The 18,881-nt window shown below is 38.7% G+C and overlaps 1 protein-coding gene across 1 annotated transcript; it reads right to left on the minus strand.

The window, feature by feature from the left end:
• Window positions 1-1,482: 1,482 nt before the first annotated feature.
• On the minus strand, window positions 1,483-18,660 carry LOC108679129 (chloride intracellular channel exc-4). Its single transcript, XM_018167714.2, has 6 exons — window positions 18,532-18,660; window positions 7,633-7,775; window positions 7,070-7,232; window positions 6,007-6,181; window positions 4,952-5,091; window positions 1,483-4,034 (listed from the first exon to the last, which is right to left on the minus strand). The coding sequence occupies exons 1-6, from the start codon at window positions 18,601-18,603 to the stop codon at window positions 3,960-3,962; spliced, it is 768 nt and encodes a 255-aa protein (XP_018023203.1). The 5' UTR covers window positions 18,604-18,660; the 3' UTR covers window positions 1,483-3,959.
• Window positions 18,661-18,881: the final 221 nt, after the last annotated feature.

Raw genomic sequence — 18,881 nt, forward strand, 5'->3', positions numbered from 1 at the left:
CGAAAAAACGTCATCAGATGCGGCTTGGTAAATTAAGAGATTTTTCATGTGCAAATCAGGAACACGAGATCTAAATTGTACCTCTGAGTGTTATTCACAGATCGCAATTGGAATCGAACGGTCGTGCATATGCGGTCAGAGCTCCTTTGGGGACGAGGTTGTCAAATAAGACAGAAATTTCCCCTGAAAAGTGGACAAATTTCAAATGAGAGCCAACTGGTGGTCGTACGAAAACATCTATCATAGGAATACCAGGCTCAGAATGTTTATGCAATAATAAGATATCTGGAAAAACGGATTCCCTGTCCAGTTGCATCGAAAAGATAATGTCACTAGATTGCTTGAATCGCAGATTCACTAGAAATTTAAAAGCGAAGAAAACTCCACAAAAATTCAGCATTTCTCTATTGAAAACGTTTCGAACTGACGATGGAGCAAAAGCGAAGAAAACTACACAAAAATTCAGCATTTCTCTATTGAAAACGTTTCGAACTGACGATGGAGCTGGTCTCCGAAACGTTTTCAATAGAGAAATGCTGAATTTTTGTGGAGTTTTCTTCGCTTTTAAATTTCCATCGAAAAGATGTTTTAATGTAACTTTCTCGAGCTTATGAACGAAAATGGAGGGTAAAACGAAATTAAATCCTGTTGATTTTTATTATAATAGCCAAATGAAACCGTAGCAATAATTTTGTTTCACCATAATTTGGCATGGACTGTTGAAATTTTTCTTTTCTTTCAATTTTGAAGTGACGGTACTCGCAGAGGTTTTCTTGAAGCAAAAATACTTTCGCACGGCAGCAAGCATGAAGGCGAGTAATTTCAAATTCAGCTCATCACGTAACTGAATACTTCAATAAACTCGCTCAAAATCTAGTAAAGGAAAAGGCGTTTGTAGACGCTCATTTCTCCTGATAAAACCGAGCTAGATTGCTCCCTAATACTTCTTCATTAAGCCCTAGTCTTGGGATATGATGGTCCGTAATCTGCCGTCCGCTGAACGTAGCCGCCCTTGTCTAACTAATAATCTGGGTAAACTACACACTAGCGTCTTTGCGGAGCCGTACTTTCCTTGCCGATCTTGAAAGTTTGTTTCACTATGCGGACAAACGTCCTCAAGTTTCTACACTCAATAGTTTACGTATAATTGAAGTTTAAAGTTATGTTCCCGGAGAGGGACATACGGCGGTAGAGGGTTAGTCTCGTCTACCTGACGACTCTTGCCCCAACTGAGACATGCAGTCGAGCATCACGAAATCAGTGGTAGAACGTTCATGAACAATGAATAGAAATCATTCTAGGGCTTCCTGGTGTGCTTAGACGCGTGTTTTGGCCTGGCATGTCTGTGGGTGATAGGCCGAAAGGTTAATCAACAATAGTGGTCGAAGGTCTCAAATGGTACGCGCGGTGAGGCTGGCAAGATAGAACGAGCTTGGAGATATCGTGGATAAAACCGCCAGACTGAAGGAAATGAAACGCGCCATGTTTCCATGTATATCATTGTATTGTAATATATAACTGAATTGGTATTACCCACTCAATATTGTTCATCAACTACACGGAACCAATAATAAACTCACTCGAAGAATAAAAACAAAGATACCGTAGTACACAATTTCATGCTACGTACATTTCTGAACTTTCTAACGTCGGAAATTCAAAGAAAGGACTCCCTAAACAAAATTAAATTTACGGAAGTCGAAATTCCAAGTTCAATCATGCCTTAATCCTCATCAAATATTTCAATTCAGCAGTAAAAGTAGAAAAAATTAAACATTAAATCCTTAAGCATAGGCTTAGCGATCCATCTTTTTTTATTCACTACGGCTTATAAGAAATTCTAAACTGGACCTTGAATGAGCACACGGAATGCACCTTACGGCATAACAGGTGGTCAAAATAAGTACGAAGACGCAACACTGAGCATCACTGATAATTTTTGAAGGTTTTATTCTTACTACGTTGCATTCAAGCACAAATTTGTTCCGTTTATAAAGATGGAAAAATTATGCACCTGAATGTTGTTAATGGCTATGTTCATTGAAGGATTCTTAGTTATGGAGAGAAAATTCGAATAAAATGTAAAACAATGATAGATTTTAGTCAAGAATTCAAATTAATAAAAAACAAAAAAGGGAGGTCGGAAACAGAAAAGTTTATATAGGAACGTTGAACATTCAAAAATTCTCTAAATCTTTTACAAAGTTAAGCAAGCTAAATGGTTACGGTCCCATAGCAGACGTAATTACAACAATTTTTTATGTACCTAATTAGATGATTATTACTCAGCATAAATAGCATACGTATTCTTGATCTCTTGATGAATAACAAAATTCTCAATGGCAGCTAGAGACATGATGAAACAAACAATTTTTGGAAGTTAAAAAAAAAAAACGGTCAGATGATCATCGACGTTAAATAAATGACAAATATCTGATTTGGACGATATTCAACCATTATTTTCACTTAACAAGTGGAAGCAAAAAGCAGAGTATGCGGCACCATGAGTTCACTATAGGTGAGTTAGTGGCACCAAGTGCCTCGGTTGAAGGAGTTCCTATCACACAAGGTTCGCGTCTCATGGAGGAGAAATTGCATCAGTGGATGTCATTAATTGCACAAGAAGCACGATAAACATGACAATTAAAGATTCCTCTGAAGCTTTCGTTTAACATATTTTGGAGCTTCTAATTCCATTCAATGGGTTCACCAATACGAAAAAGGCGGAAACAAAGAATCCAATCACAATAAACAACAGGTGGGATGTAAGATGAATCCGGATTACATACTAAGGCACTGGCAGACACATGACGTAGCAGGCGGAACTGAGGCACTCATCATACACTAACTGATACAAAAGTCTAACTATATCATTATTCCTCAAAAGACACAATTGCCACCCATCTTAATGAGGAAAAAAAAAACAACCAATACAAGTAGAATCCAAGAGGAATGTGTTTTTTCGAAGTACGAGAAGAAAATTCTTTCCCAAAGCAAATAAATGAGACGGAAAAAAATGACATCTCAAATTTATCCCATGAAAGTCATCGAAAGAATAATCCGGATACAAATCATCCAGGTTAATCCTCTTCTGGCCTAAAATTTTTCAAATGCAGATTAGAAAATACCATCATGAATCTTGTTATCTAATAAATAGATACTACTTTTGCAACCACATCAATAGCAAATATTAGCGTTGCTTGAAAAGAGAGGGCACAATTTCATGTATTCAGAACACTGCAATAATTTCAGCTAATGACGCAAGAGAAAAAATATATTCTTTACTGTAATGAGAAATACAATTTGAACTTCACCCTCACCAGACAACGAAAAACTTGAAACCAATGACACCAGACAACGAAATTATGAAAAACCAATGAGAGTAAAACTAAAAATAACATTTTAGGTCAATCACTTTCCATCCGAAACTTAAGTAACAAGGGAGACAACGATTAATTTCAATAAGATGTTGTGACGAAGAAACTGTATAAATTCCAAAAACAAGAGTGATTATCAACCAAATTTGATCCTTTTATCATTGGCAGCCCACAAGCAGTAAATTTGCGGAAAAATCACTTGATTTCAATAGCCAATTATTGTAACGACCTAATGTATACAATTAATACAGAAAAATAACTCTTGAAACCCTATAAGGTCGATGATATGAGCGACATCCGGGTTACATTACAAAGCCATATTGAGACCGAGGTTAAAATAAGAATGAAGATCCTGTAGTTTATAAGGCAATCTCGGACCGAGACCAAAATATGAATGAAAATCCTGTAATTTATAAGGCAATCTTGGACCGAGGCCAAAATAAGAATGAAGATCATGTAATTTATAAGGCAATCATGGTCCGAGACCAAAATAAGAATGAGGATCCTATAATTTATAAGGCAATATTGGACCGAGACCAAAATAGAAGTCCAAGATGCTAGACGTAGCGCCTGCCCCAACGTCTACGCGAGCTCGGCCGGTATGGAGGTGGTGAACGTGGGCGTCTCCAGCTCTTCATGCTTCTGCATGCGTCCTCCCTGTGGTGTGGACACAAGCAAACGTCAGCATCGCACAGCTAGAATGTATCTATTTAGAAATAAATTACAAATGATATTCTCAAAGCAATTTGGTATTCAGACCGAAAGATCAAGACAAGATTTCACCGTATCATTACGAATTGGAACATTGTAAAAAATTGACTAAATTCAACCAATAGTGAGGCAGTTAGAGTTGCAATCAAGATGGAAACCAGTTCATAATAGTTGAAAACTGGGATATTACCGATACTCTGAACGACGATTACATTGCTGAAAATAAAATCGAAGAGCCAAATGAAACAACGACATAAGCATCACGTTCATCTCTCTTTTTTCAGAAGAAATAAAAATGTCTTTCACGAGATTTAGGCTCGTGATCGGATCAATGATAAATTATTTTGGAAATATCCCGATGGAAATAAATCCGATGAAGGGTCCACATTAAAGAGTTCGCTCTGTGAGCTCACTAACGCTCAACTATTAACTATTTGCTTCGCGTCGAGTGCCACGATGGGCACTGAGATCTAGCAATCAGAGTCGTCAAAAGCTGTCAATGTTCTTAATAAATTAGACGAAGTGCTGCAGGTAAGATTTTATGATACGAGTAACGTTAATACAGAATAGATAAAACGAATAGCATCTAATATATCAATAAAGTAATGACTAGGAAACTTAGGATCACTTGTCATTCAATTTAAAAATAGTTACGAGTTCGTAACTCCGTTAACCTATCACTGAGTGCTTCTCAAGCTAAACCCACCAGTTACAGAGTTCGGCCGCTACATGTTCTTAGGCAGCAATACGCAATTAGGCCGCTACGGGTACTTATTTCGCCACGTGTACATATGCCGTTACATGTACTCAAGTGAGTTTCGATAATACGGCCGTAGATTAAAGAGCTGGAGAAGAAACCGCACCTGCTGTTGCTTGTAGTGGTTGATGATGTCCTGATCAGCAGGGCAGCTCTGGTTGAACGCGTCCAGCTGGTACTGGTTGCGCAGGTATTTCCACAAGTGGGTGAGCTCGGGGCTGATCTCGAAATCCGCGAAGTACTTGCCTATAAACGAGGATTAAAAAAGTTAAACAAAGAGTTATGTTTAGCGTGAGTAGCAAGCAATTGAGTTTTCTTATGTGTACGTATAATACAAAAAACAAAACAAAACGGATAAACAAAACTGATAGAAAATATGGACAAGAGGATTATTCTCAGAATTATTTAAACTTCACGACAAGTTTGACCCGATAAATTATACAGCCGAGATGAAATTTTTTTTTTGAACCCACAACTCAGATATTAGGTACGTAAAGTCACTGTCGTGCCGTTGACATAAGGCCCATAAGATACCAATCAGCAACGTTTAGGCTCGCAAGAGTGGCCTCACCAGTGACTCAGATGTTACTCTGGCTGTGCATTACAGTCAATAGCCAGATGTACACTACAACATACAGATCAACAAAGTTCAGTACGAAAAGAGTGGCCGCACCTGTGACGCGGATGTCACTCTGACTGTACATTACAGTTTATAGCCAGGCTGTATATTGCAGTCAACACAACAGCGCAGTATAGATCAACATCACATGAGTAGCCGCAACGCAATTACAGTCTATAGCCAGGCTGTATATTACAGTCTATAGCCAGGCAGTACATTACAGTCTATAGCCAGGCTGTACATTACAGTCTATAGCCAGGCTGTATGTTACAGTCTATAGCCAGGCCGTACATTACAGTCTACAGCCAGGCTGTACATTACAGTCTATAGCCAGGCTGTACATTACAGTCTTTAGCCAGGCCGTACATTACAGTCTATAGCCAGGCTGTACATTACAGTCTATAGCCAGGCTGTATATTACAGTCTATAGCCAGGCTGTATATTACAGTCTATAGCCAGGCTGTACATTACAGTCTATAGCCAGGCTGTACATTACATTCAGCACAACAAGGTACAGGTCAACATCACACGAGTGTCCGCACCTGCGACGCGGATGTGCTGCAGTTTAGGCATGAGCTCGCAGTCGAAGCAGCACATGGTGTCGCCCGTAAGGAAACGCGTGTCGCGCTGAGCGAGGTGGTCGTTGATGGCGCGCAGGTGACGCTGCAGTACGTTGCGGGACGCGTCGTCGCGCTTCACCAACATCAGCTTGAATTTCTGTGTATTAATGTTATTACATAAGTTACAAAATCATAGAGAATTATGCACAAGTGTTAGAAATCAGAAATTAACCAGGATTTAAGTGCTTTCGATTAAATCCAGGAACGTGAATATCAGGAGAATAGTGGACAGTCAATTAAGAGCAATAGGTACAGAGAATGGGCGAAATTGAGCTTTGTTTTATTTCCTGAATGACAGCTCATATGTGTTTCAATGATCACTTGAGCTTTGAAATTTATTTCTGGAACAAATCAAAGAACGAAATCAAATCATAAAACTAAGATGGAAAATAAAAAATTTTCATCAGGCAACGAAAAGGAACACAGTCTACAATTTTTAACCTAGTTTATTGCTTTGTTTGAACCAAAAGGGCTAATATAATTCGTTGCAGAAGGCAAAACTGCGATAGCAGCGCCAGCAACTCACACTGTAGACGTTCTCTATTTTGCTAGCGACTTCCTTATCCTGCACGAAGAGGTTGTGGCCTCCAGAAGATATTAATCAGGATTTCAGCGTTTTCGCGTAAATCCTGGAACGAAAATATCAGGAGAATAGTGGAGTCAATTAAGAGCCATACAGAGAATGGGCGAAATTGAGGACAAGCCTTTTTTTATTTCCTGAATAATAGCTCATAGATGTTTCAATGATCACCTGAGCTTTGAAATTTATTTCGGGAACAAATCAAAAAACAAAATCAAGTAAATCAGAAAACTAAGAAGGAAAAGAAAAATTTTTTCTTAGGTAACGGAAACAGTCTAAAATTTAGAACAGTCTAAAATTTTTAACTTGAGTTTAACCTAGTTTATTGCTAATTTGTTTCAACCAAAATAACTAATATATTTCGATGCAGAAGGGAAAACTGCGATAGCAGCGCCAGCAACTCACACTGTAGACGTTCTCTATTTTGCTAGCGACTTCCTTATCCTGCACGAAGAGGTTGTGGCCACCAGGGATATTCTTCATGATGTGCCGCTCGATCTTGTCATTTTCCAGCACAGCGAGGCCGCTGTCGATCAGAATCGGGGGCGGTGTCGCCTCAAAGTTTGACCTAATCAAGGAATATAAAGTTCAAAACTCGAGTAAAATATTAATTGAAATCAAATATCGAATCAAATTAATCTACCACTACAAATGGAAGGCTGCTGCATCACAATGTAAACACATAGACCACAAGGTTTGACTTATTTAATTAAAGAAGTGTAAATTAGCATGATGTTTGAATGGTGATTAATTTCCAATTTAACTTAATTTAATTTAAGTCAATTATTTCTAATGTACCAGCGGCATCAGGAACTCTCAAAAATAACATTTCATACAAGACACTTGAGTTTTGATAAACTAGTATCGAAGTAAACAATAGACCATCAAATAAATCGAAGTAATAACGGTTCAAGGTAAGTGGTCGTGTATGATCTAGAGTTACGAAACAAAGTGTTTTGATGCGATACCTGAAGTCAGGCGGTGGTTTGAGCATGTCGACGGTGGTGACCTTAAGGCTTATCGTCTTCAGCTCCGCCAGCAGGTAGAGATCCATGAAGTATTCCTGGCAGAACAGACACGCCCCCTTGCGCCGACCGTCGATGGTTGACGCCTGAAAATAAAATCCAAAGTTATAATAACACAATATTTATACAAGGGGTCTGCAGGCCCTAAAGCAAATAAAATAAAATAATATTAAGAAACCTTATTTTAATACAAATATTTCTTCGAAGATTGATAAAAACAGCACTTGGGGCGGATTCAGAGTCGTAAGAACTATTACACTAGATTGGAAGATTGTTTTTCATATAACTATTTGATCCATCAAAACTATAAGAAATAATCTGCATAACAAAGCAATTTATTAACACAAAAAACATGAGGCACGAAGTCAGCGCAACGTCTTCCGGTGCAGAAATAACGTGCGCATCTCGTGCAACCTGAGTACGTTTATTAGCTGTCAAGAGTCGTCCTTGCTACGTGAGTGCTGTTCAGTATTTTATCACGAACATTTCAGCTAGTGGCATGTTCTATACTTTCCACACGTGCCTGATAAACTAACACTTGTACAAGACATTTTCAACAGGCAAATGCAACAGTAATATGAAACTTTGCCAAACTGCATGTCAAGATTATATCCTGATGACGATAGTAAAAATGGTAATAGTTGCAAAGTGAAAATAGAGTAACAGGAATAACCATAACAGAAAGTGCACTGCCAGAACATTAAAGGTTTCTTTAGCGACATGTAATTTTAGAAATTCGTCAAAATCATGAATAACCTAGTAAGAAATTTGTTATACTCATACCTTATTGAAAGATGGTACTAGAGCCATAATGCAAGATAGCTTTTACTGATACCTTATGAAAGGAAACACCGATCGTCTGCTATTGACAAGTCGCGCTCTAATTGAACTTAAAAACCGGGAACCGACTTAAATCCATTAAAAGCCTTTTTAATAATAAAACTATTGAATAACACGAAATGAAACCATTAACAAATTTGAATTAAGCTGCCCCTGTGGTCTTGTACCAACATCCGTTACAATGTGTGATTCCAATAGAGACACTTGACGCATACACTAGAGATTTCTTCAATAAATATACAGGTATTAGATTCATCAATTATTTGAGCTAATATTATGCCGGCTCTGAAGCGATGCGATTGTGTTGATTGGAGGTACGTTATCAGAAACGGTCACCTCGCTATCGTCGCTGATATGCGCTATCTCCAGATATGGTGACAGACGCAGGCCCAGGTTCAAATAAATCCAACAAACATACCACGTTTATTGAGGAAACCTTTCATTCAAACAGTAATTTCAGTATGATGATAAAGATGTCAGGATATTATTTATGAACTGTATGTCAAAATTCTTTAGCTGGTGAGCGGACAAGTGAATCTCTGTGACTGGTTTATCATGATAAATATGTGATCGGGAAAACTATGTACCTATATCAGTGGCGTGACGAACGTAAAATCAAACATTTCACAATACTGTAATACCATTTCCGCTTCGATTGGAGGTCACGTGCTAAAATTAGTCTAAATAATTTCCCGGAATCAAGATCCTGTGATGTGATAAGTGATATTACCTGCTCTACAACATATTAGAACGATGACCTCTACCGCACTGAATTTTCAGGCGGGACTTTTCGATGAAGAACTCTTTCATCGATTAGATATATCGTTACACGCAAAAATTGCATTTTTACGGCCGGTCCAGGTTTAATGCAGGAGCCCGAAACCTAACAACGTAATGCGCATGAGAATCTGTAAATAATTTCCCGGAATCAAGATCCTGTGATGTGATAAGTGATATTACCTGCTCTACCGCATATTAGAACGATGACCCCTACCGCACTGAATTTTCAGGCGGGACATTTCGATGAAGAACTCTTTCATCGATTAGATATATCGTTACACGCAAAAATTGCATTTTTACGGCCGGTCCAGGTTTAATGCAGGAGCCCGAAACCTAACAACGTAATGCGCATGAGAATCTGTAGCGTGATTACCGGGAACAGATGTTATTCAAGGTCTAAAGAGCAAGAAAATTACGTGAACCCGAGTAAGAACCAAGTTCATTTAGCGCTAATCCTTAGGGTCACCGTGATACGGGGAATTAAGCAAGAATTACATTGCCGATAAAAATAATCCGAGACACTGACAAATGAAAGATGTCAATCATTTATTCAATCATAACATGTAATAAACTCTTGTTCATCAATCCTGATAATCTAAACTGTGAGGTACGTACTGAATGCGAAACAAAAGTTAAATTAGCTCAGAAGCATGGATACGAGGCGAGAGATGGCCTTGCATGTAACATATAAGCAACACAAGCGTTATTTTTCACGAGTAAGTTAATTTTGCAGTAAACCCATACCTACATCATTCGTAACAGTGCGGAAGAAGCAGCATCTATAGGAGTGTGAAAATACCTCAGAGGATCATCCATCACGAAGTTCTCGCCTAACATACCAGCACTTCTGCAGCATTAAAACAGTTCACTTATGTGAGCACAAAGATGTACGGGCACGCGAAGCAGCTGATTAAGAGGAGGCAAATGCACCACCACGCACAGTAATCATTCCCGACTTCATAGATAGAAAGACTGTACGGGTTTAGTGAACCGCTATTGAATATTGTTGTGGGGATCATAAATAATGGCCTGTGTAGGCGATGGTTGACCTAGGATGCGGCAATTATTTCAAATAGAGAAGCTTCGGTCGCCAGTAAATGAGAGAACAGAGGGCAAAAATCAACATTTTGTGCAATTTCACTTCCGGTCTGAGGAGTACCTTTTTATAGAAATCTTACTATCGTTAGCTATTATTTTGTGAAAATTGCCTAAGAAACTCTTATTACACTATAGTCGCAGTGCAAAAATATAATTATTTCTCACAAATCATGTATGCCGCAATTTATAGTTTCGGACTGAAGCAGCACGGGCAATTTGTTAATGACGAGTCTTCTTATGCCGTGACTCACAGGCAATGGTCAACCCTTTCAGTCTTGCCACAATTACAAATTCTATATAAATAAATAATGATAGAGTTAGTATTCAAAGACCATAGAATGGACAGCCACATGAGATTTTTCGTTTTCAATGAGGCGACAAAGCGGAGGCACCCGCTGTAGGAACGTGCGCCGCATCCTGATGACGTACGCAACCAACACGCGGGTGGCCACGTCAAGCCCCGAGCCCCGTTTTAGGTGCGGCTCGGCAACTCACATGTAAGAGCTTCCAAACATCAATTGGACATAGAGTTATGTTTACAGAAAAGAAACTTATTTGAAGGCGCTACTTTATTTCTCGAACTAGCAATTAAAAGTAAGAGTGAATGGAAACACGAAATAAGTGTTTCCATTCCATTCTTCAGATTCTATTTGTTTCCGGGAAATTTTCCCAGTGCCATAAGTAAAGGTCAACCGTTCGTCAAGAATATGTAATGAAAAAGAATACATTTGCCTCTTAACACAGAAAATGAAAGATACTGAAGAGCTGAGCATCAGCAAAAACGTAATGCAAGTTATGTAAAAAAAATCGACTAATAAAAAGTGATGAAAAGAGGTGGGAACTACGAGCTGGACATTGCAGTAGAGTTCATGCAATCAAGAGATCTACTTTACGTTGAGTGCCATCTAGGTTTAGGCGAGTACAGGCGACCTATGAGCCATAACGAGCGATGACAACACGCATGCAGTCCGCTGTGCAGGCGCAACATTACTTGCTGCGTTTGCGTGAAGCGCGGCAAGAATATCGTTTGTTTTACTTTGAACAGTTAATTGAACACAGTAGGGCCGGCCCAAGAATTGAAATAAGATTGTCGCACATAACGTACAACATTGGCAATTTTATTTTCGACACGTAGCCATTGCTTGTAAGTAACAAATTCATTGCATTATTTTCAATTCTGAACAAAATCTCAACTGTGAGTCGAGTCGAAGAGGGTAGAACGGGATATGTTACGGAGCAGTCAATTTCATCACACAACATTCAGAGAAATTACGAAACAATGTAGAATTTTCAAAATCAATCTTTTATCTGTCTGTTTTACATTCATAATCTCACTGATGACTTTACAAAAGGTTTAAACAAAAACTCAATTAACAAATCTGCCCCGCGAACAATCAGTGAATTCAAAATCATAATTTTTTTAAATCATGGGAAGTAGCAACATCCAAGAACATGGATATGGAACTTGAATGATCATGTGTCCTCGCGCATGGACCTAAGTGAGAAATTCACTACTGTTGTTCAGCAACATGACAGCAATTTCTATTGACTGAAAAGGTAAAATGTAAGCAGGATTGTCAGCACAGGAGACCAGGCAGGAAACGAGCAGGTCAAGGCGAAGGACAGGCCAGTACAACGCAGCACTGACAGCAAGATGCGCTCAGGCGCTGCACGTCACGATAACGTCTGCTCGTCTCCCACGCACTGCACCACGCCACGGCAAGGCAGCTGCAGCGCACGGTCATGTGATGAGAACGACCAATACGCACGATACTGTGGCGAGCTAGCCACGTACGGTACTGTGGCGAGCTAGCCACGCACGGTACCGTGGCGAGCTAGTCACGCACGGTACTGTTGCGAGCTAGTCACGCACGATACTGTGGCGAGCTAGTCACGCACGATACTGTGGCGAGCTAGTCACGCACGGTACTGTGGGCAGTCAAGTTACGCACGATACTGTGGCGAGCTAGCCACGCACGGTAGGTACTGTGGCAAGATAGCCACGCACGGTACTTTGGAGAGTCAAGTCACGCCCGATACTGTGGCACGCTAGCCACGCACGGTACTGTGGCAAGATAGCCACACCGGCAAATAACATTGCAGATTTCATCTCCAGCTAAGCAAGCCGGCCTGAACTGCCACGTCACCGAACTCTCGGAGACGTGATGTGGACACAAGGCGGCGGCTCGGTGAAGTCACCCGAAAAAAACGAAAACAGACAGAAGAATCATGTATAAACGTGTTTTTAGAAATGCTTCATGAGCTAAATTCCTAGGATAAAATAAGCATTGGGTTGTTGTAACACTGCACGTTCGAATGTGATCAAAGAACGTGATGACAACGAAATTTATTAACAATGGCAGAAATTTATCTGGTCTTCCACACCACCAAATTTAACGATTCATGGTGAGCCCATGGCCAGACGATTAACTTGCTTTAATGTTGAAGTGTTTTAACAAACAACAAAACCTTCGTTGTGCACGCATCAAGAAGTTGGTGTTGCCGACAACAAATCATAACGAGAAAACCACACCACAATGCCGAGACTTGTTTTCGAGTGTATCGTTATAGCAGTTGGCATGCACACATCTTGAATATTTCAAGAGAGGCTATCAGAAGGATTTGCCGTATAGGAGGAACGATAGTGTGGCTCCTCAAACAAACGGAGCGGGTGCAGCTGTTGCGACGGACGACAGCTGTGCTAGAGCAGCAACAAATAAGTAACCAAGTAACGTAACTGTGCACCGTAACTGCCGTTGCCAGCTTTCACAATGAAAAACTATACGTGGTACAGTTAATAAACTTTATACAATCGTAAGAGTGGGAAATAGTGGAAGCGCGTTGAAAGCTGTGCACTAGTTAGCGTTCCTTAGTTGTGTTCCAGTCAACTTATTCACAACATAACGAAAATCAAAATCCGGTCAGCAATTAGTACAGTATTCGTATTTCTTTTTTATATTAGTATTTCAGTATGATTCAAATTAATCTAAAGTCTAAAACTATTCCAAAAAGGCAAATTGTTTTAGAAAAATAAAATACTTTAGAGTACAACTAAAGCAATGAATTCTTCGAATTTGCATGCAGCATACGAATAACAATGAGAAGAATAATACCAAGAAAGATGAAATAATCATAGTAAATACGCATGCAGATAAGTACAGCATTACAAGCGAGAGAGAAAGCTGAGCATGGCGCGGTAGATGGATGAAGGAACTTGGGGGTGTGGAAGGAGGGGGCGGAGAGGATAATGCGGGTCAGGGTTCTGTAGGTCAGGGTTAGGATGGGTCTCGTGCTTGCATACAACATTTGCAATAAAATTACCATTTCCTCAGTGCAATTGAATTGCAGATTCTGTTAAAAATTAACTTTTACAAGTAATCAAACTTACCGGGTAATTTAGAATTACCGAATTGCAAAAGTTTGTTTTCATCATACGTAAATTATTGGAAAGAATGTCACACTAACATCATAGGAAGATTGTGGAAACTTGCACAGAAGGAGACAGTTAAAAAGTACTCAATCTGTAATGTATGGCTACCATTTTACTAACCACCCGGCCTTCATGTTCGAACAAGTTAGGACACAACATGTACAAATTAATGTTTTATTCTGACATATTACCTACACCCGTTTACTTATTCCCCACCTATAATTCCACACTGAATTGGTAGAAGGTGGAACTGACAGTTTTATGTGTATTTAGGAAGGAAGTATTCGTTGTGAGGAGTTAAAGTGAAGAGTTGAAGAGTTACTTGCAATATACATGGGTTTGTTGGAAGAAGCTACTGTGGTGGAGAATGCAAAAAGATATTTGGTCTGCATGTTGAGCCTAAGTGAGGGAAAGGATATCAAAAATAATTTTTATGATTGGTGGAGGAAACAAGAAATTAATACTAAAAAAAGCATACCTACATATTTTGCTTCAACTTGCCCTTTAGGTCAGATGACCATTTCATTAAATTGAATTCATCGTAGTCTTTTGCAGTTTTTACAATGACAGTGTTAGGCTCTAGGTTGCCTTATAAAATTTATACCTTTTTTAAAATTGGACATAAATACATAATTTAGCCTTCTTGATGGTAAACTGACAACTGTGTTTTTTGAGTATCATTATGTGATTATGACCTGCATGGCTGAGTAATGCAATGGTCTAATATGATGCCTCTACACCCACATGCTGGAATACAATCAGGCCTCACCTATCACAGTTATTCGATTGCAGACCTGGTTCCCCAGGGAAGCTCATTGACTGATGGTACTTATTCAAGTACCGTATAATTGTAATTGTATGTTATGCTTCCAATGTTTCAAGCAGTTATAAACCCTTCCCACGGGTTTATAACTGCTTGAAACATGAAAAATACTTCAAGAACAGTACAAATAGTAATACTGAATAATATTACCATTTCATTGATTTTATTTTGATTTTATAACTAAATTGCATAAATCACATCAATGTCAATCTCTTTGGCCATTTGCAGAAGTTGTTTAGCTATTGGTTGCATTAATGTCAAAGCATTCACCTGTCAAGCCAAAGCCTTCTTTGAGAGCATGAACTCTGTCAGTGTCATCTTTCTCTTCTCTCCAGCCAGACTTAGTCAACACCAGCATGTCATCATCAGATAATAAATGGGCCTGCATGTCCAAACAATTTATATACATCTTTGGAAGTGATATAAGTTAAGACCTCTTTATTATTTATAACAATACTTTATTGTTGGTTAATGCTTGCAGTAAATTCTTGAATATTCATATAATTTCAGATGAAGATTTTTTTTGAAAACCTGCCAATTAACTTCATCAGAAACCTGCAAACCAGTAAAAAATCCACAAATGATCTTTCTCATTAATTTTGAATGAAAAGCGGCAATGAAAAAAAGCCATAGCAGGTGAGGTGCATGATAGCTGGAGACTTCTGTACAGCCATTAAACCAGTTCTGATGAAGTTTTAATTTTATAATATGTGAACCATGATATGAATGGCAAACACATTCAATAATACAAATATCTTTTACAATTGGTTTTTCATGATGCTAATGTCATTTATATATTATTTAGGATTAATCCACAGCACCTGTATTGATGCTTCCAAAATATAGGCTTGGGCACTGTAATCATCAAATTCATCATCTCTTCAATTTTAATATTGTATTATCAGGCATAACTATTTATTGGCAACCTCCATATCATTGGACTTCAAACCTTACTAAAAATAAAATCTATGCACTTGTTTTATTTAATTAACAGTAAATCATAATCTCAAAGCATTTTGATTCAATTCACTCTATGATGTTAATAAAATGTGACATAAAAATTGTTTATCTTCTATAGCAGGGAATAATGATATAATAGTAGAGGTAGTATATTATTTACAATCAGAATTTCATTTTTTGAGTGAAGACTGAGAAGCTTAATTTTCACTGGTTTTTACTGGGACATGTTCAAAAGCATTCAAACATTCATTATTTTATCTTGCTTTTTATGTGCCACTTATTTTACTCAACTTTATCAAATATCACAATATTTGAAACGTGTTGTATGTAGAGGGATCCAATAATTTTTTTTTATAAAGGCCTCCCACACTCACCATTCCAACAAAAAGGGAATTAATTTTATTAAATAAAAACAGGGAATGGTTTCATGTCAATGATCAGGGCCCGAACCTTAACGCCTCTGATGGTGGCCTACACCGACTCCGAGGGTCACTGAGCTGTGACGTGAGCGAGGAGCAGGCCCACGTCAAACTTTTCTCTGACTGTTGTTAGGATGCTAGCTGCATTGCCTCGCTGCACAGCCAAACCCAACCTTTGCTCCAACCATAGAGTCTCTCTACGTTCGCCGGACAATTCCGTAATGCGACGGCCAATCTGTGATATTAAAGGACCAGTTGTTTCACCATATGTGCCCGTCATTTCTAATGCGACTGGCTGAAAATGATACTGAGCTGCCAATGCAATAAATTAATAAATTAAATTAAAAATAAAAAAATCCAATAAATTGCCACGTTATCAAATACATTATCATTAAGGACCAAATTCATGATACATTAGATCTACCCCAACACCTATTTGACCATGGAATTTTTTCCCCCCAATGGTCCACGACTCTAATAAAATTCAAATAAAAGAAAAGCCAGGGTTTGACAGCAACAACAGCACCCTGGCTGCAGTTGGGGAATCAGTTTTTGCTGATGGAAGGATGGATCTGGATCCTAATGTTGCAGAGATGCTACTAAAGCTACAGAGAGCAGGAGCCTGCGTCCGTGACAACCTCGTGATGTTCAAATGTGATGCCTCCTCTAATTGATGTTCCCCAGCCTCTACCACTGCTATTGTTCAATGCCTTCACTTGTACATTTACATCAGTTCTTCCGTTTTCGTTAAATTTTTTCTTTGTGATGTGCTCTGCGATCATAAAATATGAACTCCATTGGAAGTGGACAGATGTCTCATGAATCCATAATCCAAACCTGCACCAGCTGCCCCAGGATAGTGGAACTTTCTTAAAAAACACTCCACTGGATTGAATTTACCATAGAGGCCAAGTCTTCATTCAGTACAATGTAAGTCCGGCAAAGACAGGGAGTGATTCTTTGTCAAGGATAGTGTTGGGTTGAAGATCTAATAGCCGCTTCACAGCCTCATTTATAATAAAGATTTAGGGCCAAATTACATAATTTTTGGGGCAATAGAACAAATGAGCCAAATTGATTTTTCAGATTAAGCCAAATGATGTATATAGTCAAATGGGGTAAGACAGGATCGCAGCCTTCATGGGGTAAGAAAGGACCAGCCCATGGCGTGCATTCTAATTGCACTGAATTCAATTTGACAAAAGAATATGTTAGAACAATCATTGCCTGTCATTTCAATGTTTGTGGCAACCCTCTTCTGTAAATTATGAATTTCTGGCTAATTTTTAATGAAAACCTATGTAAAGAAGGGTCACAAAATAGTTATATAACCCTGTTTGGAAAATAAGCTCAGTCTAATGACAAAAAATTTTTTGGCCAGGTTTGTGGATGTAGGCAGGTAACCTCAAGTAATAGGCAACATTTTAGACATACTAGGCATTCCTACCTGCTACCATCACTGCCTGACATGTATTCTAAAATGGGGTAAAAAAGGACTGGACATGGGGTAAGACGGGACCACTAAATGATCCTGTTTAACCATACAAGTGGTCCTATCTTAGCCCACAAATGGTCCTCTATTACCCTACAGTTTATCAGAAATAGTTTTTAAATGAATATATTATTGTGTAGTACATGGAGTATTTTGGTCAAAATTTTCATCTTTTGCTCAAACTTTGTTATAACTTGTTAGCTTTTTCAATTAGAGAAATTTAGTGCACTATTTTAAATTGCATCAAAGGGATATAGAAAATAGGGATGTCTATTCCCATTAGTGAGCTGCAGAACTATGTGCAAGATTGGCTGGGGAAAAATCATTATGTGAAACATGAAAAATAATTATGATCACAACTCTGTGAGAGGGCTTGAGCTATGTTTGAAGAAGTGCACCACAAATGCAGTTAGCAAGAAAACACATGACGTCTGACACTTAAGTTATTATCCATTGGTTAGGCGCGGGGTAAAACCGGGGGGCTTTGCGCCCCCCAAATCAGGGGTTTTCCGTCATTGGCAACTAGCAGCCTTAAAAATTCAATAGCAGCTCAAAAAGTGAATATTGCTCACAGCTGAATCCTAGATGCATTTGCAGAACATATATATACATGATAATCATTGGCCACAAGATCATCAAAATATACTTCAGTAGGTTGAAACTTGAACCAACAGAGGACTTTTCCAATCATTCAGGTAAATACTAAAATAGCCATCAGGATTCACAGAAAGATTTTTACAGATCAAAAATGGTAGTTTTAGCAGCTTTATCTAATTTTTTGGCAAACGCCTAATTTCTGGTGGTGGTAAATCATGTGTTATTGAAAGTAACCGAATTCGCCACGCCGTCTTGGGAATGGGGGGCAGTTCGGAAAGCGCGAACGGTTGCAGCTCATGGCGCGGTTCACGAAAAACTTAAGATAGTAACAACTCCTTCGAAATTTATTACAAAATGTAAGTTTAACGTTGCATTTATCAAAAAATAAATGAACTGTACTCACTTTAATGATTAGTTCAATCTCAGGAACCGAACCATTCTCTTCCCCGTTGGTTTCGTCCAAATTATCAGCCATGGTTCAAGTGTCAAACTGGGAGCACAATACACCCAACCTTCCAGCACGCGCACTACTCAACACTACTGACTCATAATCAAAACAGCCGGAATTACCCTAAAGTGATGAACTGAAATTTTTTCCCCTAACATTTAATGGTTTCATGTCAAAAGATTATGCTGAAATTTTCGACATTCCTTGTTTAATTTTTGATTCCATGTAAACTCTGGCATCTCTCTCAAATGTAGAGTTATAACGTATATAAAAATTGGCGTACCAAATAAATAACACCAGTCTGC

The sequence above is a fragment of the Hyalella azteca genome, unplaced genomic scaffold, assembly GCF_000764305.2.
Source record: "Hyalella azteca isolate HAZT.00-mixed unplaced genomic scaffold, Hazt_2.0.2 contig15466, whole genome shotgun sequence".
NCBI classification, from domain to species: domain Eukaryota; kingdom Metazoa; phylum Arthropoda; class Malacostraca; order Amphipoda; family Hyalellidae; genus Hyalella; species Hyalella azteca.

Excerpts from the sequence above, each read along its gene's own strand:
- LOC108679129 (XM_018167714.2), bottom strand. The coding sequence starts at position 18,603 with ATGGCTGATAATTTGGACGAAACCAACGGGGAAGAGAATGGTTCGGTT. Across the intron at positions 7,776-18,531 it reads AGATTGAACTAATCATTAAA|GCGTCAACCATCGACGGTCG; the intron begins GTGAGTACAGTT and ends TTTTATTTTCAG. Across the intron at positions 4,035-4,951 it reads ACCACTACAAGCAACAGCAG|GGAGGACGCATGCAGAAGCA; the intron begins GTGCGGTTTCTT and ends TCCACACCACAG.